Source organism: Stegodyphus dumicola, chromosome 2 (genome assembly GCF_044657685.1).
Source record: "Stegodyphus dumicola isolate Sdum_Otavi_A_Nest chromosome 2, ASM4465768v1".
Classification (NCBI taxonomy): Eukaryota; Metazoa; Arthropoda; class Arachnida; order Araneae; family Eresidae; genus Stegodyphus; species Stegodyphus dumicola.
In genome coordinates, this window is record NC_140769.1 from 215,531,771 (window position 1) to 215,558,251 (window position 26,481).

At 32.1% G+C, this 26,481-nt stretch overlaps 1 protein-coding gene across 1 annotated transcript in view; it reads right to left on the minus strand.

Annotated features, from left to right (window-relative positions):
• LOC118186776 (neural cell adhesion molecule 1-like) overlaps nucleotides 1-17,351 on the minus strand; it is a 222,679-nt gene extending 205,328 nt beyond the window's left edge. The window contains exon 1 of the mRNA XM_035356919.2: nucleotides 17,193-17,351. Within this exon, the coding sequence (XP_035212810.1) occupies nucleotides 17,193-17,274 (82 nt within the window). The 5' untranslated portion in view covers nucleotides 17,275-17,351. The remainder of the gene's footprint in view (nucleotides 1-17,192) is intronic.
• Nucleotides 17,352-26,481: the final 9,130 nt, after the last annotated feature.

Genomic DNA, 26,481 nt, shown 5'->3' on the forward strand with positions numbered 1-26,481 from the left:
AGAGTTGTCTTATGTTGGACTTTCAAAGAAAATATCAATATATATGAGGTTTTTAAGACAGTCTGACTCTCAGGCTACTCAAAAGATCAAAATTAAGTGACGTTTTCCCTAGACTATAATAAATCAACTGCTGCATTCGTCGGAGAAATGCTCCAGATTCATTATTTAATCGATATGGCTATGTGTAAGCAATCTATTTCACATGATAATTTTTGTACTGAGCCACAGACATTTATTACCAGTTCGAGCGATGCATTAATTCAGATATGATACATAGTAGTACTGCTAATGATAGTACACAGAATGATATTAGATTCATATAAGTCACCGAAAGACGCCGCATATCAGCATCTTTTATTGATCTAGTATATAAATTGCATTTTTCTTTAATTGCAATATAACTCTAATGCAATATAACTAATATATTGCAATATAACTAATAAATTGCAATATAACTAATATAACTTCTTAACTTCAATACAACTTCCAAATCAGCTACATTTTACGGCCATGATATTCATTTATTGAATATCGTGTAATATATGAGCAGTTTATTTTAATACCATTAAAATATCTGACATGGACATCACATGATTTCCTTGTACGCTTATCAAATTATATAGATTTTTTGCTGCACTTCATTTTATTTCTTTGAATTATTCTAACTTAATTAACCCATTCTTCAAGACAAGTTGAAAATGACATAATTTAGTCATTAAAGAACATTCACTAAAATTTTATATTTCTGTGATGTTTTAGTAATCTTTCCTTCTTTCCACTCCTACACAGAACTGCTAATATTTCAGAATTCAGAATAACTAAATTTTGACAAGGCAAACTGTTTTCTGGAGAATTCAGATTTAATTAAATAGAAAATAAAATCTGAAAGCTTTCGGATTTTATATTACGCCCAAAGGGGCGTTTTTTTTTTTTTTTTTTTTTTTTTTTTTGACATTTTGTGAGTTAGCTTTATTTATCAAATATTATGTTCTTCGCATTTACACCATAAAATTCAATTCAACAGCAATATCACAAAATAATTTTAAAAGAGCATATCTTTACAATTTCCGAAACAAAGCCTCGCGAGCTAGAGATAAAAACGCTTCCCCCCCCCGACAGTGCTGCCATTGCTTGCTTTAAAATCGTTTTAAGTTTCTTAATCGAAAATTCGTTAAAGTTTTACAAAATATGAAATAGATAACAAAACAAATTCCAAATTCCAAACTTAGGCTTCCAGATGCCCATATTCGATTGGAGGACTACGTTATTCAAAATTAGATGGCTCTGGGTACTGTTGTTTTTTCACAGTGCGAGAAACATACCTACATTCATGCAGACTCTTCATTATTTAAAATGCAGGGCACTAATATTTGGTGGCGTTTATAGCGAACCAACGCAAAATGCCAAAGCGAAATTAATAACCCTTCTGGGCAAATTGTCCCATTGCTTAATAACATTCGTCTTTTACTAGGTTCAATGTTTTTTAAATACTTCTAGAGAAGCACATGCGTTAAATGAATAAATGCATGAAGATAAGTCCAAATACCATACAAACAGCATGAGTCCTAAAACTTGACTCGTTCTGCTATTGCTACATACTCATATACAGAAAATACTATCACGATCCTCTCAGAAAGACTCTAAAATCACCCTAAAAGCTGTCTAAAATGGCCATTTGTGAAAATGAGTAGTATTTTTGAAAACATCAATAAACATCAGTGTTGAGCATCACCTCTCTAAGACGCTGATTTCTTCAGCGGACCAAAATTCTCTGGGACCATGGGTGGTCGTCTTAAACAGCATTCACTGTATTCAGTTTTTGATAAAAGGTCAGCACATGACAGCCATTTCTTTTAATGAAGCCATAAATGATTCCCTCCCGAAGCTCATAAAAGAAACTCCATAAATGAGATAACTACAAGCAAGTCGAATGAATGAAACCTCACAAAAAATGCACGAACAATTATGAGCGAACGAAGCCAGTTTCCGCAGAATAAAATATATAACAGCACTTTGTTCTTTACCTTCCTGAGGCTTTATAACACAATATTTTGATGAATATTTTTTATTAATTTCTAATTAGAAGGAAAGGGTCTAAATACAGAATGCGCATTAATATCTGATAACCGATACTACATATGTATCATTAAAGTGAGCACACCTTTACATTACAGAAAATAACAATAACAAAACCCAGATGTTACGCCTCCAACAAAGTGATTAACCACAGCTGTTTCGATTCTTCTCATTCAAGTCATTTTTTTCCCTTATCTATTAGCAGAATAAAGCATCACTTAGCATATATACAATGCTTGAATGCTTAATTATTAATATTATATCTTCCCAGCTGCCTTGACGCTTTTATTAAATTTGAATATACTTGCATTCCTCAAATATGATCTACAAAGAACTCATATGAGCACTCTAAGACAAATTTCATCCGAAAATGAAAGCACCATCAGTTCCATATACAATGTAACTGTATAAATTACTATAGTAGAATAATACTTTTAACATCATTTTGTACCTAAATAATACGTTATTGGTCTTAATTTCTTTTATTATTAGTATTTTTGTAATTATTATTATTAATTATTAAATAAAAGAGAGAGAAAAATGCAAGTTTTTTGGGGGGGTCGCAAAACAATAAAAGTTTTCTTTTATGCAGTACTGCAAATGCTTTAAAGAAATAAATACAGCAGTAGCAAAACGAATACTTTTGAAGAAATTATTTCTTCAAACATTATGACATGCGTAATTAAATGGAATCCATTTTTTCGACTCCTAAATAGACATCCATCGATAAAATGGCAAGTTCAGTTTCTTGATATTATAATGTTAACTGAGTATGACATAAAAATTTGAACAAATATTCACGTAAATCCGATTTTGTAATTAAAATGTGAAAACCTTCGACGCAAAATTATGAATTTCTTCAGATTCTTCTCATTGTGTGAAACACGATTGTATAGTTTTACACAGGGCAACAGATAAAATCTTTCCATTAAAGGAAAGTGCAGTTTATTATATTTCCTTCGCTTCAAATTGTATTCCGCGGAAATTTGGAGTTTCAGACAACTCCTCCTGCGGTTTCACATGTCAAAAATGTCAAAACCAGAATTCGGAAGAAAATTTTAATATAACGTGGACCGCAAAACTAATCATCTAAAATAATTAATTAAATAGTATTTTTTTATTTCCATTGTTACTGCTACATAAATTAAAGTGAAGTAAATATGTTTTTATAAACAGAGCTGGAATGATGTTTTTTAGCCCAAAGGGGCGTTAGCCCAGAAGGGCTTAAGTCTTGAAACTGCATTTTGCGTTGAATCAAAAATGTGATGTCTCACTTTTTTAGATTGTTGCCACCAAATATTATCGCCCTATATTATATTCAAAGAAACTAAATAATAAGGAATCTGCATGAATGTACGAATGTTTCTCGCACTGTGAAAAAAAAAAAGGTACCTAGAGTCATCAAATTCTGAATAACGTAGTCCTCCACACAATCATGGGTACCTGGAAGCCTAAATTTTGAATTTCGAATTTGTTTTATTATCTGTTTCTTGTTTTTGTAAAATTTTAAGGAATATTTTATTAAAAACTCAACAATTTCAAAGCAAGCAGTGGCAACGCTGTAGTAAGTAAAACATTTTAATCTCCAGCGCGCGAGACTTCCTATTGGAAATTCTAAAGATATGCTGTTTTTAAATATTTTTTAGCCCTAAGTGGCGTTAGCCCATATGCTCTGGAAACGTGTATGTGTCTTTAACTGAAAGAAAAAAAAAAGAAAAAGGCCCGCTTGGGCGTAACATAAAATCTGAAAGCTTTCAGATTTCATTAATTTTTTATTTATGTATTTTTAAAACTTTCATGTTACGCTGATGTTCAACGTCCAACAGTTTTTTTAGCTCTTATTATTTTAGGGGTGGTACAGGTTCTACCAAAAGATTTGAGAGATTTCACAAAAAATTACAGATTTGAAGTTTTTAACAAAAGAAAATTAAAATTTTATGGGTTTCACAAAAAAATTATTAGATCTAGAGGTTTCACAGGAGAAAATTAACAGTTTTATAGCTATCATTGTCTTAAGAATCCACCCAAGCTAACCGCCCAGCTGTTCTAATAATTCTACGCCATATTATTTCTCTATCATCATCGTTTATTTTCCCACTCAAGTTGCCCACGTTATCGTCACAGTGGGAATTGCATTCTACGGCATACTTAAAATACTTTCCCTCTACATCCATCTTCGAGATCTCATTTTATTTTTGACATCTCTGATGTTCTTACTTATTGACAAACGTCTTCTCGCGTTGTAATATAATCGGGAAGTACTTTAAATTAGTACTTATGAAAGGATATTTCCTTTTTTTTTTTTTTTTTAATGAAAACCAAGCTAAGATTTAATTTCGAAATTGAAATCTGTACATAGCATCTGCTAATTAAGAAATACTCGTTTATAATATACTACCCGATGCCAGTTAAGTTAGATTGAAAATCTAACAACAGAGAGAACGATACCGCTGCAATCCTTCTGTAATAACGATGCAAAACCTAAAATCCATAGTCGTACATTTTTCAGTCTAACGCGTATGGAACCCACATAAAAAATTTCGCTGGATAAATAAACTAATTCTCTCTCATTATATCAGCAACAATGTCACACAGTTTTTAATACTTTTCGTCTTTTTAATCAAATGGTAATAAAAGGTCAAATTCCATCCAATATTTCACTTATATTAAATTTTAGTTGATGAAATGTGGCAAAAAATTTATTATAAATCAATAACGCGATCAAACACACAGAGACAGACATTCTTCTTTATATATAGAGAGATTTTGTAAAACTGACAAATTTTTACATGAAGTAGTTCGAATTTCTTCTGATATCAAGAACGTAGTATGGGCTTAGAAAACACATCTATAAATGTAATTTTCTTACTCATCTTGTGTCGAATCGTTCCTCACGATGGAACTAAACGACATGGCAAATTAAAATGACTGACTGCTTTTATTTCGTTCTTCTAAAACATAAGATTTTTAAAACCTGGCTTCGAAAAAAACTTCTGTCTGGTTAATTTTATCAAAAGTCAATAAAGTTTTTTTAAAGGGAAGGGGCGCACGAACGCATTATTGTAAATTAATCATTATTTCTTTCCTCATATTATCACATTCGCACACATATGACCATATTTCTGTATATTTTTGTATTTCTTCCAGATGTAAACTCGTTTAGAATGAAATGTTAAAGAATTCGACTAGACACTTAAATAAGCACGAAACCATAATTGCAGATGACAACTCTGATGGCCTCTGCCAACCATCACTCTTGTGATATCAGTGAAATACAAACGATTGGCTTTATGACATTAAGGACTTTTTCATTGTGTATAAAATTCGCCATAATTCAATGTTCCTATGGCGCCTACAAGTTCTGAATTTCGTTGCCTGCCGGCCAATTTTCCTTTTCAGTTGGCAATTATGAACAGAAAATCATCATAAGAGAAAACTTTTCTTACGCTATGATCTTCCTCCAGCTTCATAGCCGCAATCTTTTTTGTTCTATTGACACGAAAGCCCAGAGTATGGCATAATCCTTAAAACCCTCTTCTATCCCAACAATAGACAATAACATTCCGCTCTCCGTTTGGGCAGAATTTACTCCCAGTTGGTAATTTTAAGGTTGTAATAAGTCATTATCGATACAGTCCAACCGTCTAAGTCTGGGAGTTCCTCTGACTCGTTTTCCCATTCGTATAGTTAAAAATTTTAAATAATAAAGATGAAAAATTCCTTCAGCAAATATGAGCAGCAAATTTTATGGGGTTAATTTTAATGTATTCGGTAACTAGCAACAATTTTAAAATATTTAAAATGTTTCCAAGAAGACATAAACTAACTGTTTTGAAACATTTAGCCGTCTTGCTTATGCCCTAGTTGTCTACCATGCTTGACTCAACACTGAAATAAAATCCTCAAATGAGAATGCTCATGGGGAGAAATGTTTACCATGTCTTTGAATGTTCTTTGTCATTTCTTTCCTTTTAGAAAAACATTCATCAAACTGGATTGGATAATGATAATTAGATTTCCTTCCTCTCTGATTCCATGGATATGTAAATCAAACTGATTGGTTACTTCATGAAATTCGGCAAAGACGTTCCCTCCACTTCATGATTCAACGTATCAATTTCCACTACGCAATACAATTCCTCTACTGGTAGGAATTTTTCGGTGTCGATCTTTTTCGAGTTGCAATATCATAATACATCACGGGCGTAATATGAAAGTCATTATAAGCTTTTAGTTGTAAAGAGGCATTTTTTGATTCTACGCTTGATGTACCTTACTTAAGACTTAAAGAGATGCCGTAAATTGCATCCCCTTTCTTTTGTGTTCCCATTCATAGATCGTTACATTGCAGAATTATTACGTGATAAGCTCAAACAAGGCATTGGTAACAGAATTTATAACGTCCTATTGTGGAGCCACATAAACATCTTTATTACGCATCAGCTACTACATAAAATGTCATTACTTTTGTGCACGTCTTAAAATGTGGACATCAGGGTATTTGAATGGTAATATTAGCTCCATTTTTCTCAAGCAGACTGTATACACGTTTCAAAACAAATACAGTTATTTTCACTTTCATTTACACAGTACTTTTATTGTTGGCAAAGATGTTTTTTTCATACATTTACTTATTTATTTTCGAAAAGAAGGACCATAGACTCCAACCTTCAGCAAACCTTGTCAGTAGTCAACGCGCGAACGACATTTTTACAACTTTGAAAATGTGCGCGTAGCGTATGTTGTAATTAACCATTCATTAATTTTAAATTAATAATTAATTGTAATCAATTTTATTACATTTAAAATCCATATACATATAAAACTGAATAATTAAAAATATACCTTGTAAATTATATGCACATTTAATTAGAAATTTTCTTTTAACTCCTCAAGCATTCACTAATAAAAAGTACTTCAAATCACTACTAATCATAGAAAAAATCAGAAGCTATAAATCATATCTTTATTCTGGATATGATTTCTACAGGGAAATAAAATTTAAATAACCAAGAATGATACATATAAGTATTAAACAAAATACGCATAATTTATGAATGCAAAGATTTATATGTAGCATGCTTAGCAAGCTTAAGTTCTGATTTTGAGAATGTTTTTTTAAAACACAATTCTTCATTTGCCTGCATATTTATTTTTTCAATCAAAACTGCTTCAAGAGTTTTAAGACCTAAATTTGGTCGAAATTCCGTCTGATTTTTTTTAACAATAGAAAAAATTCTTTCGCAAGCTGCATTTGAATGAGGTATTATTAAGACAGCAAGCATTACAGAAGGCAATACTTTGTATTTAATACACCCATTCATATTTTTTAATTTGGCAATTTCTCCCCATGCTATATCAATACGCAAATCTACAATTTCTTTCAAATCATCTACTTGATACATGGAAAATTCAATTTCTACTTGGTTAAGACATTTTTCATCAATAATGGATGGAAAAGTATTCATCAAGTAAAGAACAGATGAAAATGAGACTTCAGTTCTCAAGTTGATGTCAGCAACTTCAGCATGTTTTAGAAATGGATCACTCAGTGGAAATTTATCAATTATATATGAACATGCAGTTACAAAAAAAGCTCGCACAGAATTGAAAAATGATTTCACTTCACTTTCATTCAACTTGGCATTTTTTAAATATAGTCTTGTTTCCGCACCAATCACTAAATTTTCATTTTCTTTTTGTTTACTATACTTCTGAAATGGAATAGACGTTAGAGTAACGTCTTCATTTTCTTTAGAAATTACTGATGGTTTTACGAATCTAACAAATAAATTCATTAAAAGTTCAATAAGTTCTCTTCTCAATTTATGTATATAAGGAGCTTGTTGTTGCAAATTAATATTTACTGTTATAAACAAAGGCAAAGTATTTTTCAAAAATAACAAGTACAATTTGGTGGTCGGTGACTGTAAAAGTTTTTTAATGTTTTGCAATCTCTTTCCTTCATTCTCACTGTTATCTGGTTTATCTCCAAAAAAATTTATCACAGCATCCCACTGTTCCAAAATCCTTGTTATAGATTCTAAAAGAGACAACCATCTCGTACTGCAATATTTCAAAATTTTATGAGATTTTGCATTCTGTCCCAAAATTTGTTGAGCAACTTTGAAGCTATGCTTCCGTTTCGAACTTTTCTCCAAGTAAAAATATATATCTATTATCAACATTTCAATTTCTGAGCCAATTAATTTTTCAGTAGCTTTTTTTGCAGCTATATGCAAGAGGTGACACGGACAACCTCGGGTGATTATACTTGGTTGATGCATTTTGATAAATGATGCTACACCTTTAAACTTTCCAATCATATTACTAGCATTATCTGAAGAAAATGATAAGCAATTTTTCCATTCTAAACCTTTGTTTTTAAAGTTTTCATTTATACAATTAAAAATACCTTCTCCTGTATTATTCGTGCATTCTAAAATAGAAATCAATGAAGTAACTATCACTCCCTTTTCTTTACTGTAGTATGTTATAACCAATGGGTACAGTTTGTTATCATTGTTATCATTACTTCCATCAGTACTTAGAGAAAATGATGTACTGCACACTGATTTTATAATATCAGCAACAGTATTTTCTGAAAGCGTTTTCACAATAGCAGCAGTTTTGGTATGACCGCAGCTAAATTTTTTTGCTATGGCAGAATCCGGAAACATTGCTTTGAAAAGCTCTTTGGAATGATCCGAAACAGAAAGCGGTAGATTATGTTCAATTAAAAAACGAACAAAATAGCATTCGGCTTTTATAGGATCTGTTTCATCATCTTTTATTAAGAAATTTGTTATTTCTTTAGATTTTACGGTGCCAAGTTCTATATGCTTTTGAGAAAACGCATGCCGTTTACAGTCATCTTTTCCGCCATGAGCAACTGAGAAGTCTTTGTTGCATACACTGCAGTGTGCGTGATTCACAGAAATTTCGGACGCTTTAATGCATGGAAATTCTGAAGAATATGAATCTTTAAACTTCTGCTTTGATAATTTTGGCTTCTTCGTTCGAGGCAGCATTACGATTAAAAATCTTTCACCTGATTCACAGTTCACAAGACACACGCTAAGCTCTCGCCGTAAACTACACAATGCAGCCGAATGCAGCCTAAACACGCATCAGCGAGGAACCTGGGAGACAGACAATTGGGTGGAACTATTGATAAGTCGTTAACGGTTGGAGTTACTGATCTACGATTGGCTAATTCTTCAAAACTAGGAACGCACTCAACACGTGATATATGATAACACGAGTATTCAGCCAATCATCGGATGAATTAGTTGGTTCCGTTTTGCGTACTGGTTCTCCTGCTCTTGTTTCTGTAAAATCCGTAGTTTTTTCCATACTTTTCGTAGCTCGTAGTTTTTCATGAATTTCCGTAGAAACTACGAAGAATCCGTAGTAGTTGGAGTCTATGGAAGGACTAATGATTATTTTACATTAAATGTAATTCATTAAAATTAATTTCATTTTTAAATGTATTTGTTTGTAAAAGCCGGACTAATGATTATTTTACATTAAATGTAATTCATTAAAATTAATTTCATTTTTAAATGTATTTGTTTGTAAAAGCCTGATAAGGGGAAAAAAATTATTTTTCCTGTTTCCACTCAATTTGATAAATACGATAAAACTACCAAGCCCTTAAAAGTGACGAATTTGAAAAATATAATAAAAATATCAAACACTCAAACAGTTATTGCACTTTTAAAAGGCTTTTCTTATAGCTGTCCTTTTACCTAACACTGAATTTCTACAGCAAGAGAAAGGATATACTATACTTAACATCTCATGGTTCTTTCGCGATTGAGACAGCAGAGCAAACACTGAATACTGGAAGCAAAAACGTAAGCCGGAAAGAGATGCCTGAAACCTGCAGCCAAGAAGATTCTGCATGCAATTCTATTACAAGAAGCAGTTTTTTAAGGCATTAGAAAAAGAACATTTTAAAAAAAGTTCCTTAACTTACCAGAAGTAAAAAGAGACCCCCCTAATCCCAAAAGGCGGGCACTCGCTATGTAGCATTCACCAGGAGACAGTCTTAAGTGATCAGTGCAGCATTTTATTACAGTATCCTGCTTCATATTACGTCCGATATTGATATTTCTGGATTTTCTTAATATGGTTAACATGAATTTTTTTAAGGTTCCTCCTAACATTCTGGAAGATTTTTGATGGATCGGAAATATATACAATAATCAAATAATCGTGTCTTCCAGATATATGATTTAAAGAATTCCTGCTGTCTATAATAAGATTAATTTGTTGAATAATTTCTGAATTTGTGTTCTAACTTCATTTTATTTTTGAAAAAGACAAAATCAAATTCCCTGAAGGATTTTACATGGATCGAGTTAAGATATCGCAAATGTAAACACGTGGAGGAAAGCGTAATTTCCAAAAGAAAATATTTTTATGAAGGATAATTATTTACTAACAAAATATTCAAATAAATAAATGTTTAGAAAGATACGACAGACCCGTAAATTTATTTATCTTACTTGCAATAACGTTAAACTAAAATTTAACAAAATGGAGTGAGATTTTTTCCCCCATACTCAGAACAATCATATTTCTTTCAAATCTGGAACATTAAAATCTTAATCATGTTTATTGGCAGTAACAGCAGAAACACAATATATATTTCGATAACAAATACAATGAAACCTCTTAGGAAGTGCTTTTGAAAAACGATGACTTTCTACGTAAATAGCATTTCATCTAAGAACATAAACAAACATTTGTGGCATCGATAGTCATATTCTCTAAGGCAATCACCTTCACAGAAACAAATCATTTGGAACTATGAGATTACTGTATTGATTTAATTTAAAATATATATATATATATATATATATATATATATATATATATTAATTATGTAAAAAAATAATATTATGCTTCAAACAGTCCCGAAATTATCTTGTTCCGTATCGGCTTAGGAGAAATTTAATCGTTCTTTAATGGCAACTCATCGATCATTTCATTATCTTACAACTGAGACTTTTATAACCCTAAATTTTCAACCTCAAGTAATATCGTAATGAGCTCCCTGGCTACATGACGTAAGCTGGAAATTTTATTGTTTAAATATTTATCTGAATAAATCTTGGAGTCTTGAAAATGGAAATCTGAATCTTGGAAAATATATCAACAGATTTGTATTTTATTTTGTTATTTGCAACTCCATTACCTAATATACGTCCAGTGAATTTACACATTTCAAATATATTAAAAAAACATAATAATTAATGAAAAACGGTTGTAATATGAAATGAAAAACGGTTAAATACTATATATAACATATAGTGTCAGAAATAAGTTTTATAAAATAAAATAACGTTACAATACCTCTCATATATTTCAAAGTATATTAATTAATATATTCCTAAAAAAGCTGCAAACGTCAATAAACATTAAGATACAGTAAATATTAAATGCCTACAAACCATATCAATTAGATACATAATAGAAAAAAATAAAATATTAAAATTATTAAAAGAGGGTCCAATGCATTTAAATGTTTCAGCTTAAATTACAGATAACTGGTTAAATTATAGATTGAGTAAATTTGAGAGATAAAATTATGCTCTATGAATTGCTGTTTGGCAAAACAAAACTGGTTATTTGGGAGATTGGGTGAAAGATAAATGCATTCTTCGCTCAATGCTACAATTCGAGTGAATGAAAAATGCAAACGTAATGTAGTAAGGAACTGATAAATTCCGCCCATATATCTTTGAGGGATAACTCATTTTCACATCAACCACAAGAAGCAATTGGATAGATTGGAATTTCTGGCGAAGGCATTGTTGAAGATTCCTGCTCATAAGAAACTTAAAAAATAACTTTACAACACAACGTAAGGGCGAAAAAAATTTTGAAAAGACTCTACCAAAGAAGTTCCTGAAGTCAAAAAGAAATTAAATATATGCCCTATATAGCAAAATTACTTGTCTAAGAGACGATTTAATCATTTTAAAATTAGTTAAGAAAAACAAAATTTTCATACTGGAAAAGAAACTGAATATTGTCTTGACACGTTGATCGCATCATCTTACTGACTTTCCTGTTGTCTCAAAAATCAAATTTTAATTTCAGTGTTTTGTGATGAGTTCAGCACTTTTCCAGATCTCTGTATACATGAGTTATTTTTGGATGTTTGCCAATTTTCCTCCCGCTATTAGATGCTTTAAAAAATCTACATGGTACGCTTAGAATTTTTACTCAATTCTATTTTCAAGCTATACTGAGGAAAACACTACCTGGAGAAACGTTTCTTCAGTTTTAAATAGAAGTTTTTGTGAAGCGCATTTTGAAATGTTATCGCAGCTTGATGTTTTATTGTTCTCGCAGTTTTTAAATTAACTTACAAAATGACGAAAGGGATATTGAACAACATACATCTACATAATAATTTTAAGAAAAGTAACTTTTTTATGAGAGAAATAAAAATATTTTTAAAAAAACAAGTCTTATAATAGAAATTTCAAATAATTTTACCACGATTCAGATTATCTTAAAATTAATTAACTCGACCTTCAGTTCATTTATTATTTTTTTTTAATTTCAAATAATTTTAAGATAACTAAGATTTGCCCTTCAACCGTTTGATTAAAAGAGAACCCAGCATTAAGTCATCGGTATTGCTGTGCCACGCCTTTTCAACGCTAATCACATGGTATGACGTCAGAACACGTCATCGATGACTAAAACCAGGATTATTATGCCCGCCAAACTTTCCCTGCGCGGAATTATCCCACGCTAAGTCTTGGGTTTTCACACAGGTGCTCCTAGAAATTCTGCTTCCTTTCTAACTCGATATTTCATGCTACTAAATATAATATTTCAAAGAAAGGTGGTAGTTATTCATATTTCGTTTATTTGCTTACTGTTACGTCATTAAATGTGGCCCAACCTTTACATCAAAATAAATTAGCATTATCAGTTGAGAATAAAATAGTTTGAAAGTTAGGTATATCATCCGCATGCTGATTGTGAGCTGAAAAGCATAACCGGTCCATAAAGAATGATTTCAGTAGTTTATATCAAATGAGAACGAGCTAAGTAGGACAAGGCGGACGTTTCCAAAGAATACTAAAATGCAAGCTTGGATTCACAAGTAAGGAATGGCAACATAATGAATACACGTGTTTCTATTCGCATCTATAGCAAATGCGGTCATTTTTTAAGACTTGCACTAAATTATGTTCTACCAAAAAAAAGGGGGGGAGAGAGAGAATTCAACTGCATAATTGCAATAACATAATTTTGTGTGACTATGGCTAAGTTCTGCTTTTAATACACAACCAAGTTCAATTAATAAAAAGTATTTCAGAGAATATTCAACAGTGTAAGTTCTAAGCTAATGCAGAACCAAACTCGTACCTTTAAAACAAACATACAACTTAATGGATTGTTCCACAATGCTAAAAAAAAAAAAAAAAAAAAAAAAACAGCTTTATTAAATGATTCCAAAAGTAAATAGCAAAAGTATTCCATTAAAATGGATTCTTCACTAAATTTTTTAAACCAAAAGTAGACACTTTATGCAAATGCAAAAGTAAAAATTAAAAATCATCCAAATTAATGAAATGAAAAGTTTCTTTTAAAAGGTAATCTTTCCTAATAACTAAGCCTATCCGCCAATAATATATTTTTTATGAAAATTATAGAATTAAAAAAAATTAAATTGTGAATGCGCAAGATATATTTATTTCCAAATATACGTTACTCCACATTGGAACAATATTAAAATTGCGCGAAAGAGCAATCTCAGTTTGGCGTAGATTTTGATTAAATTATTGTTTTCGAAGGCGATCAGACACAGGTTTCTCTGCTTTAAAACCAGGAAGAAAAAAAAAGAAAAAAAAGTTGCTTTTTCTGTCAAATTTTAAATTGACGTGTTTTAGTTAAAAATTTATAATAAATAATTTATTATCAAGTGTAAAAGTGGAAATAACGAATTCAGAAGACTGCAAGAATAAGAAAGTAACGTCACAATCGTTGTTTTCAAAGAAGCAAATAAATGCACATTAACATGTCTTACTGTGATACTTGCTGAATTTCAATATCATTTTATTGTTCACAAATATTTTTAAATGAGCTAGAATTATTGGAGCTTCTTAAACATAACGATAGAAAATTAGTCAATGATTCCTTAAACATAACAACAGAAAATTAGTCAATGATATATTCGGGACTTAAAAATGACGGGATGAAGAGTCTAATACTTAGAACTGATCAAATTTCATAAACATCAATATGGCTCAAACTTTAATTTAAAAAAAAATATTAATAGTGTTATAAGCTTTTACAAAGTTTCTGTAGATTTTGCAATTCTGCAAATTCTACATTGATAAAATTGTATCATAGTATTTTAATAAACGTTTTTTAGATTACTTTTGCGTGTTCTGCTAATAAATACAATCAAAAAGTCAAATGTTACAGTTATTCTTTAAGGAACGGATTTTAAAGAGATATGAAAGATTTTCGGCCACGGACGACCAATCGTTTCGTGAATTTAAGTTACTTCTCTACCCCCGAAGTCGCAATCGACTGGGGTGCATACTAAATGAAAATATAAAGTAATACGCTAATAAAATAATTAGATCAGCTCGCGATCGACGGGTTGACTAGCCCGTCCTACCTGAAGACTTAAATTACAAGACAATTATTGAGCAATAAATGATTTCAAAAAGAATTTATAACAAGATAAGTTTCGGGAAAAACTGATTTTAATGCTTTAACAAAAAATTTTATTTATTTTGACATTAGAATTTTTATTTCATTGTTTGTCCACAAAATTACTTTAACCACTGAAGCAACAAATGAATTTTTTAGCCATCGAGGAAAGACAGAAATAAATAACTTCTACTCTACTCTCAGGAAAATATAAAATAAATTTTTCACACAGATGATTGAAACACTTTCTGAAGGAATCATCTTCACCACGGAATTTGGAGCTTAGTTTATTTTCTATTTGAACTTAAATATAGATGTAAATTTATTCTTTTAATTTCTTTCTCAAATGAAAGTGATCAGTTTTAATTAGAAGATTCAGAAAATTGAAAATAAAGATAACTACATCCGCTATGTGACTATATCTGATATCCTAGTCTGTGAAACGTTATACATATATATATTTCAGCAAAAGTGTATATAATTTGAAAAATAAGAATTCAAGTTTTCAGAATATTGGAATAATATATTTAATTTCAAAATCTTTTTTAAACAAATGTAGTAGTTCTAATTTCAGATTTCAACAGTTATTTTATTATTTTATGTTATTTTAAATAATTTTAGTCAAAAGAACGTTTAAGATAATATTTCTGGTCACGTTTGTCTGAGCTGTAAATTGCTCCAATTAGTCGATTGTTAGTCTTTTCTTCGCGCAATAAAGTTATTTCAATATTTGAGTCATTATATGCTTTCATTCTTACTCTAGCTTTCTTAATTAACTGCGAAAGAAATCTAATGATGTAGCGTTAATAAAAAATTTGATTCATTCAATACCCTTATATCCTGGTGACCAAAAATGGCGTTTTACTCTGTATATCTTTCTACTGATGTATAATCGATAATTTAAAATTTAATCTTAGAAACCGTCGCATAAAACTTCCTTACCTGCTGCCACAATAGACAAGAACACAATTCCAAAGAAAAAAGAAATATAATAGCCTTTTGAAATCCGTTCTTTGAACTTAGTGAAATGGGAAACGCCTTATTAAAAAAATTCAGTTCATCAGCAAGAAATCCGTTACTTAATTTTTGTTTCTTTTGTAACTGACCTCAATTTTCCTTTATTTCCAACAGGTTTTTACTTCATCCCCCAATTTAAATGAAATATAGTTTTTCTGTAATCACTGAAAAGTTCTACTTTTTAATTAAATCCCTTTTAATCACTGCAAGCTTCGCAATTTTACAGTTTATCTACATTCAAAACAAATTAATTCATACCTTTACTAAATTCCGGTTAATATTATAAGCTCTTTAATATTATAATAGAGTATACGAATTACTATTTTTATTTGTAATAAACTAATCGATGTAATAAGCTACTTGCACTATTCCTTTATGTTCTCAATTTGAGTGAATAAAATAATTTTTAAAGCTATTTAGCACTTTAAAGTCCACTTATAACGCACCATCCACTTATTCATCTTATATTCATAATTTCAAAAATTCAGGATTTGCAATGCACGGAAGTAACGCACTAAAAAATTTTATTTTCTTATACATTACGAAGTTGAAAATACTACGAAATTATCAAGAATATTCTCATAAAAGAGTAACGATTCGATAACATTAATGAAAAAACGCTACAAGCACGTTAAACGGAAAAAAAAAAAAGAGGAGGATGTGGATGTGGATGCGGAAGAACAAACAATGTTGCTTTTCGAAATCTTGGAACTCCATTCGTTTTTCCCAAGCATAGAAAAAAGTATTGTCTTCAGATATGACATCATTATGATCTCAGATATGACATCATAAGAATATATTCTATTTTGTTAACTTAATGCATGTTCCTAAAAAAAACATAACAATGCTCTTTTTTCAGTCTATATTTTCGTTATATACATTTTTATCACATGCATTATTTTTTTCTAATTTCAAACTTAATTTATCATCAACGGAATCAAAAATATAAATAAACTACACAAACAATTACGTTAAAAAATAAGCATTATGCACAAAACATAAATATTTTTTTAAAAAGAATAATTTATTTTTTATATAACTTGTAAAAACTGTAACTTTCATTCACATTTAGTGAAAACATATTCTTATTATAATTCGACATTTTACTGCATTTGTGATTTATTAGCCTGATGCACTTTAGCTTAAGTCCGATGAGATTAAGAAATGAAACATTCTCGTTCTACATTTTGTAACCACCTAATCTTTACCTCACATATTTATCTATTTTTAAATAAAATTGATATTTACAGGATCGTTACCTAAAATAAAATACCCTGTTTCCTTCATCCTTAGTATACGATCATCATATCGATTGATCTGACAACGAAGAATCTGACAAGCCGGCTCAGTAGTTCATGTTTATGACAGTAAAACTAAGTCATCTTTGTAAAAAAAATACTTACTTGAATATAAGCTAAATAAGATGAAAATGGACACATATATTCCAACCGGTAAATCCATTATTAAGCGTGGAGTAATCTGCATTAGTTTTCCCCTTCGCACAACCTCACAACGGAACACAACAATCCCTTCGCAACTAGCGTACGCCTCATTCAAACGTAAACGCGGCCAACCAATGCGAAGGAATACATAAAGAACTTTGGGGTTGCCATTTTACTTTCCGTCGCCAAACGCACTGCCACGGGCATTACAGAAACCATACAAAATTGTTATGTTAGCATTCGACAAAATCGCATTTACATTCTGCAAAATAAAAAGTACAGAGTTTTTCATGTTTCTGTAGTTTTTTATCGTTACTTAGTTCCTAATAAATCCAACTTGTTGAATGAATATATTGATTTATTAGAAAATGGTGCAAAAAGGTAATTACTAAATGAGAATGTGTGTTACTAAATGAGACGAAAATGAAATTATTATTTAAAAGACGTGCAGATGTAATGGAGTTATACGAACTCAAAAATTGGTCTTACTGTAAAAAATAAATCTGTAAGCATAAATGCATTCTGTATTCATTTCCTATTCTTTTTTTCTTAAATCCAAGTTTCTGTAACAAAAATGAGAGTCAAGGGATAAAAGCAAATTTTTCAGAAGGAATTTTTCGAATTCCAGTTCATGAGAAATATTTATATTCTCGCAGTGTAAAACGCGCAAGTCCATCAAAAATCAAAATCGGGTTTTAAAATTTAAAAACTGACATAAATTTGTATCTTTCAGAATGAAACGTTCAATCAAAGAAAACCTTTATATATATATATATATATATATATATATATATATATATAACAATATAATAAACAGTATTCACTACGACGTATGTACTAATATGTAAACTAAATTAAAACGTGTAAAAGGTTGAAGATCTGAAACATCAGACTGCGCTCTAATACTTCAAAGTAGAATTTCTAATTAAAAATTTCCAGATTGTTTAAAATATTACAAATTTTTTTAAATGTAAGCGTCTAAAAATTGTTTGAAAGAATCTGTTTCAGTTACATAATATATGGTGCTAGAATTTTTTTTTTTTTTTTTTTTTTTTTTTTTTTAACTGCAACGAAGTTGTAGACTTCCAAAAATCTTTTCAGGTAAATAAAAAGACTAAAAAGTAAATAAAAAGGTATCTTGTAAGGTAAATGTATTTTAATTTGTTTTAATGAATTACATTATTAAAAAAGTAAAATAGAGGTTTAAATAATTATTAAGATATGTATTAATTTTTTTAAACTCTCAATGTCATTTAATAATATTCAATTTGTCAATTTATTAAAAGACTGCTTTGAAAAATATTTTTAAAATCTAATTTCTTGGAAAAGGATAGCATTCTGAGAATCAGCTACGTGTGATGAAGCATGGAAGATGAATTAAAGCCCTGAATGTTTCCACAAAAGTAACATTTGCTAAAGGTTGCTTCTATATTTTTGCCATTCTATTCATCCGTCAGTTTCCAAAGCATGATTGCAACTTCAGATTCTATTTTGCCAGGACATGATTTAATATGCTAAGTGAAAATAGTACAGTTGTATCTCGGTATATATCCACTTTGAAATACGTCAAACTTAGTATAAGTTCTCTGACTTTTCTATTTCGTTTTGGCATTTTGCGTCGAAAACTTTAAAAATCTGAATCACTTTTCAAATTATTGCCTCCAAATATTATCGACTTGTATTATATTTAAAGAAATTAAATAATGAAAAATATGCATAAGTGTATGTAAGTTTCTCGCACTGTAATAAAACAACCGTACAACAGCCATGAAATTTTGAATAACGTTCGTCTCCACCCGAATATCGTCATATGGTCATCTGAAGCCTTTCAGATTTTTTTTTTTTTTTTTAAATATGTATGACATTTGTATCGACGACTGCGTGAGCTGCACTTTACCTCTTTTGAGACTGCCCATAAATCTCAGACCGCTTGTTACTACAATTCAGTAAACAACCGGAGATATAACGCAAAACTTTCAAGTGATTTTGTGTTCTTTCGCTTGATTTTTTTTTTTTTTTTTTTTTTTTTTTTTATTCATTAGCAATGAATTTTAGAAAAGTTCATGAGAAAAACAAAGAATGAAGAAAATTGTTATGATCACCATGGAGGTAAAAAAGAGATGGTTGAAAAAGTATGACGATGGTATGTGTATCCGGGGCGCGTAATGGCAGACCGCACATTGAGTTGAACAGTGTTAAGCAAATTTCGCTTACTGCGCATGCTTGATGGTGCACCTTTGGCGCGGGGAGAAATATTGGCGACTAAGCAACCCTACGTTAGCTTATTCGTGATCTCCATGGCTGTCTAGTGTGTTCGAGTGATGTTTAAAATTGCAATGTTGGGGAACTTTGCTTATTAGTTATTTTAACGTCCACGCCGATTGCGCTTGCTTATTTTTCTAACATATGTTTCATTTTAATTTGTCAATAACAGTGCATTTAATATTTGTTAACATATGTTCGTAATCATTCCTTATTTAAATGTAATTTGTTTACATGTTACAATTCAGTAATTATAAACTGGAGCTTGTTTGTTAGCGTATATTCGCGCTTTTATTTTCTCATTTCAAAGAATTTAATAACTAGCATTAAAGAATTGTAAAATTTCTTCAGTGTTATTTGCAAGCACTTGTTATATTCCTCAGTGTTTCTTTATTTATGTACGAATGGAACGTATGGTAAATCCTGAATTGTTTTTATTGCTCAAAATTATAATGAATAAATTTTTAACTAATATATCCTAAATTACAGTCTTTTTCTGAACTAAAATTTTTACAGTTCCAAAGGAATGTGCAGAATTTCATAAGTATTATATTTTACATTTTGAATGTAAACACTGCGTCACATTACTTCGCAATAATTTCAGCTTTCTAGTTGTTTGAGCAGTAGAGCAAAAAATAGTATTTTAACACAGTAATTAATTTACATTATACTCTACGAAGATTTAAACGCCAGATTTGTTTACAATTAGATGGCGATACGTCTACCATATACCGTATTTATCTTCTTTTCAAATCGCGTCAACATAGTAATTACGCCAAATTGTTTTCTGGGCATGCGCAGTATGCGACATTCGTTTAACACTGTTCAACTCAATGTGCGGTCTGCCATTACGCATCCGGGGCTTGGCTGATGAAAATAGGACGCCAAGTACTATGGTGTCTACGACTGACGACGGGTAGCGTCAAAGCCGCCTGAAATAGGGTAGTGTCAATGCCGCCTGTTATCTTCAGGGAGCTTTGGTAGTGTACGAACTGCGCGAAATTTAATCCAAGATCCCCTTCCCTCTCTCTTATTGAATAGACGAACTGCGCGACTTTTTCCTGTTCCCTCTTTCTAAGAACTTGAATTCCCAAGAAGATTGGGTGCTGCAAAAAGTCATTTATCGCCAGTAATGGTTCATTTTATTGAGACTGCGAGCCTCTATTTTCTTTTATCAATATTGTAAAAAATTGTGCATACAAAACAAATATTAATTTAAAGTCTTGCATCTGCTAAAGTAAAAATGAGTTTCTTTTACACTCATTTTAATGTTCTATGATGCTTAAAAGAATGATGAACCAGATCCTTTTTATTCTCTGTAAGAATTAAAAACTTTAAAGTTGTAGAATTTAGTCGCTGATATATATATCAGTTTTGAATATAATTGATAAGTTAATGACATACACAAAACTGATACATAATCAACCCATCAAATATCGAATTCGTAGCGCACCTTAAACAAATATCTTGTCTAAATATTAACAAATCTTCTTAGATAGCAGAATGGTTTTAACTTTCAAATTCACTATTTTAGGTAAAATGTTCTAATTTAATTTAAACAATTCTCTTTATTAAATCTAAAAATTGGATTTCTTAAGTGGTTCTAGGTTCACACTAATATTATTGCAATATATTGCCGTATTAAGCTTTCCATTTTTAGTCATTGAAGTTATTTTAAGGTTATTTAATTTTCTTACAAAGTCCATATTTTAATACTAGAAACGTTTAAATATTTATTCTGTTTTCCAGTTTCTCTACCTGATGTACTTTGGCATACATTTAATTTCTAATACACATTTAATTAATAAATTGATAATTATGAGCGTCTGCAGAATTTTCATAATTAACAAAAAAAAAAAAAAAAATCGAACTCCCTTATATTCATGTTTCGTGATTTTCAGTTCCCTTTTTATCCATATATTGTTGCACAGTATTCAAGTTTTCATGTATGTAGAATGTATATAATTTGTATTGTATTTATTCCAATTTATATTTAAATGATAATTTTTACAAATTCTTGCATCATAACTGTAGTTAACAGAAGATATTTCCAACACCTTGGTAAAGCTTAATCTTCAGCATGCAGCTTATTTTCTAACCTAGTTTCAGGTTGAATTATTTGTAAAATTAATTATTTGAAATTATTTGTTAACAAAGATGGTCGCTAAATCACGCTAATAATATTTCTAATAGTTGTAATTTATAATGCAACACATTCATATGATTTATAATAGAATTAATTTATAATTTTTTCAGCAGTATTGAAATTAATAGCAGCTACTAATTCAGAAGTCAAACAACAAAAATCAGCGTTACATTTACAAAATTTTTTTCACAGGACTAGTTTCGATGGTTTTACCGAACCACCATCTTCAGCTGCAAAACCGCAAATGAACCAAATAGGAAATAATGATTAGATAAGATAAGAAAGCCTGGACAAGAAAAAGCAAGTGGCGCCATCTGTTGGTGAAATCAGAACTAAAACATAATTTCTTTAAAGGCCGAAGGCAAATTTGGATTGGAATTAGGATCGTTAACTAGAACAGAAAGATTTTTATGAATGTGAAAGGTCTCTAGAAAATCCAGTTCTCCAATGGAAGATGTTTTTTGAATAATTTTAGTTGGTAGTTTGACCCGAGTTTCTAATCCCAGAGATCGCCCAGCTCTTTCTTTTTTTGCACTAATTTACTGTGTAAAAATTTCAGTTCATAAGGTAAAAATATTTTTTTTTAATTTATTCGTTAAAAATATTGCAAAAAATTTCACCTTAGCATATCTTTTTAAAATTCCTCTAATAAGAAAAAATAAGGAAAGAAATTAACTCGTATTCGATGATTGATATCTCGGTCCAAGTTATATTGTTACGAAATGTACAGATGCGGTAAGATAGCTTCCCCGCAAAGCTGTTTTAGGATTGCCATAAAATGGCAAGGGAAGGCAAGATTACCATATTTAGCGAGGCAAGATTACCATTTGGCGACAAAATTGGCGATATACTATGGACGGATGGAGAACTTTCTGGAACGAATTCTCACCGATTTAGCCCAGAATGTTCTCGAACACAAGCCGAAAGCAGGGTTTATCCCTGCTGGTCCGCAGTCAGTTAGTGTGTGTGCCTCGTGTAGCGAGCTGATAGTCAGTTATTGAGCAAGTGTCTCGAAGTCTAGCGCCGAGTTAGTCATCAAGTGCATCGAGAGAGTCTTTTAGTGTATCGCAAATTAGAGCATCGTCGAGTTTTGTCTAAGATTGTGCTGAGTCGGGAGCCGTGCTCTGTGTGTCGTCGAGTGTGTCGCGAATTGTAGCTTGGAGAGTCTCGAGAGTACGTGGAGTTCCGAGAACGACCGAGCAGAGTCGGGAGCTGTGCTCTGGTGCTTTGCAGTGAAGCTGTCTCCACCGTTATAGCTTGATAACCTGAAGTCTGTGTCGCTGACTGTGTCAGCGTGTTTAGAGTAGTTCTTCGACTACTGTAACGTGATTTTGGAGCTGTCCTGATTAGTACTGGCTAAATAAAATGAGTTTCGATATTTCATCAAGTAGTATTGTCATTATTCACTCCAAATCCTCACAAACCCCGTACGAACGTGAAGGAAGAAAATAACGTAACAACTGGTGTCAGAAAAGAAAAACCCAACAACATGTAACCTTTTCCTAAAGCATAAAGTTTGTATGGATATCAATAAATTAAGGATTATTTCTCCATCTAATTTTCTTAACATGTTTATTCCAGAATTTTCTTTTCACACTGAAGCGCTAACTTTATGAGTTTTTTAATAATCATTCAATTTCTGTAGCTATGGTAACTTTGCATACCTTCTCACAAGTAGTTATACACTGACTACCAATAAGTATTTGGACACCTGTGGTAGGAAAGAAAAACTAACTTTATTCAAAATGAACAGTTGGTAGAGCCTCCACGAGAGGTAATTACAGCGTGGACCCTCCGGGGCATACTTTCCACAAATCTTTGTATGACAGCTAGTGGTAGATTCTTCCACTCGGCTTGGAAAAGACATAGAAGTTCATTCACCGATTTTGCACGGGTAGTGCACCCCTGAATTCGGCGATGCAACTCGTCCCAAGGTTCTCGATAGAGTTCAGGTCTGGACTCTGGGCAGGCCAGTCCATTCGATGAACTCTATTGGCCCCATACCAAGCCTTGGTTAACGTCGAAACATGACAGCTGGCATTGTCGTCCTGAAAGTAACAGGGGTCCAACCCGTAAAACTGCCACAACGTAGGAAGCCCATTGTCATCCAAAATAGTGCAGTAGGCATCGGAGTTGAACTTACCATGAATGGGGACCAAAGGTCCCAGCGCTTACCAGGAGAAACACCCCCAGACCATAATTCCACCTCCGCCGAACTTGACTGTTGGCATAATGCATTCTGGCAGGAGACGTTCTCCAGTTAGACGCCAGACCCAGACCCTGCCATCCGAACGGTAAAGGGTGAACCTTGATTCGTCACTCCAAAGAACCCGTTTCCACTGATCTCTACGGTCCAATTTCGATGTGCTTTGCACCACATTAACCGAGCAGCGCGGTTGGACTTTGTGATCAAAGGCTTATGGGCAGCAGCACGACCATGAAAACCAAGCAGATGTGCTTTCTTACGGATGGTATTCATTGAAACAGTACTCCCGGATGCCTGTTGAAGCTCCTCGCGGATGAGGGCCATCGGTTGGGTGCGGTTCTTCCGAATTTCTCTGGACAGCACTCGTCGGTCTCTATCTCCCAGTTTCGTTGGTCTGCAGACTCGGGGCACATTCCGACAATCACCGCTCACCTTCCGCTTCTTAATCACATAGACCACTGTCCATTTTGGGTACTACAGATCGCTAGATATGTCCCTTAAGGATCGGCCACATTTGTGAGACCCGATAATTATACTTTTCTCGAAATCAGAGAGCTCCGAACTGCGAGGCATCTTGCATGCGACTAAAGCCGACGCTGTTTCCTACACGATATATACCGGCGGAGTCCGTGGCGTACCTTAGGACCGCAGATATCATCATTCGCATAGGTGTCCAAATACTTATTCGTAGTCAGTGTATTTTTAACCAGTGTATTTTAATTCCTGTGGACTATCAGTATATTATTCACTTGTTCCACAAGTGCAGATATTTATTTTATACGGAAATCTACGTAAAATAGCAATTAAACTTCAGTTATGCGGAACTCATGCTCGATTGGTTTAGACTGAATGAAATTAAGCTTAATGTTACTGCTAATTAGCTTGTTATTAAATTAATTATACGTTTTGGATTAATTATATTGTTGCGTTTTTTTCTTCTGACACCAGTTGTTACGTTATTTTCTTCACGGGTTCGTGTGAATTTGGAGTGAATGACGACGACACTTGATGAAGTATCTTTATTTACCAATATTAATAAGGACAGCTCCAAAACACTTTTACAGTCGTCGAAGGTCTACTATACACTCGCTGGAACAATCAGCGACACAGCCTTCAGGCTATCAGGCTCTCACGGTGAAGACAGCTTCACTGCAAAGCACCAGAGTACAGCTCCCGACTCTGCTCGGTCGTTCTCGGAACTCCACGTACTCTCGAGACTTTCCACGCTACAACTCGCGATGCACTCGACGACACACAGAGCACAGGCTCCCGACTCTTCGGTTCAGTCGTTCCCGGAGCTTAACACTCTCTCTCGACGATGCACTAACCGCGATACACTAAGGGACTCTTCGATGCACTCGACGACCCATTTGGCACTCGCTGGCCGGCTGTCAACTCGATCGTCTCCGCCCGGACTAACTAGATGAGACACACTCTCTCGCACTCTATGCGAGGCACACTCTCAATGACTGACTATCAGCTCACTAGACGAGGCATACACTCGATACTAACTAACTATCAGCTCGCCAGACGAGGCTCACACACTAACTAACTGCGAACCAGCAGGGTTTATATAGCACAGTTTAGCGCAGAATGTTCTCGAACACAAGCCGAAAGGGCTTGTGTTCGAGAACATTCTGCGTTAAACCGGTAAGAATTCGTTCCAGAAGGGTTTCCATTCGTCCATGGCATATCGCCAATTTTGTCGCCAAATGGGCGATTTCTCGCCAAATATGCCTTTTTTTTGCCATTTTATGGCAACCCTAAAACTGCTTTGCGGGGAAGCCATCTTACCGCGCCCGTACATTTCGTAAAAAATATGTGCAGATATTTCCAAGTATATTACACAAATTTTTGCATCCCAACTTTTAATTTTTGGTTTAAAAAAAAGGTTTTTATTTATTGAGAGGCCTGATTGATTATATTAATTTGCAGTACTGTTTATCTAATTCTTTTATTCTAGATAAATTTTAGAAAAACTTCTGAGCATAATAATTTAAATTTATTTACAATTTATGCGTCAGAGTTCCAAACGCATAGTAATGTTTGTTATAATAGATTTCATACTAAGTTTTTTTTTAATTCAACTATTAATTTCTGCAAATATTTACATGATTACTTTAATTAACAAAAAATATTTCTAGCACACTTTAACACACTTTGATCTGAAAGCCTTCAGATTATTATACCCAAAGGGGAGTTTTTTTAACGTTTTGTGTTATCTTTATTTATTAAATATCATGTTCTTCGCACTAAACCATAAAATTCAGTTCAACAGCAATATCGCAAAATAATTTTAAAATGTGATTCTTCAGTGACTTCAACTGAAATATTTTCTGGTACATTTTTTAATTCTTAAAATTGTTTTTGAATTGTTTTATGTTATATGTAAATGTTCGCTAATTTCTGAGGGGCTGTTCCTGTGAGCTCAGTGTTGATGCCTGATATTCTTCTGATTGAAAGTTGATGCCCGATTTTAGAATTTTCAAAATGGAAATACTGATCAGCAGTTTCGATTTTCTTCATTGTAGTTCTACAGCACCGCATAGTTCTTTTTATTTTTTTCTCTTTTTGGTCCCCATTTAAAGCTTTCTTCTTCATATCATAAATTTTTTTAATGCTATAGTTTATAAATA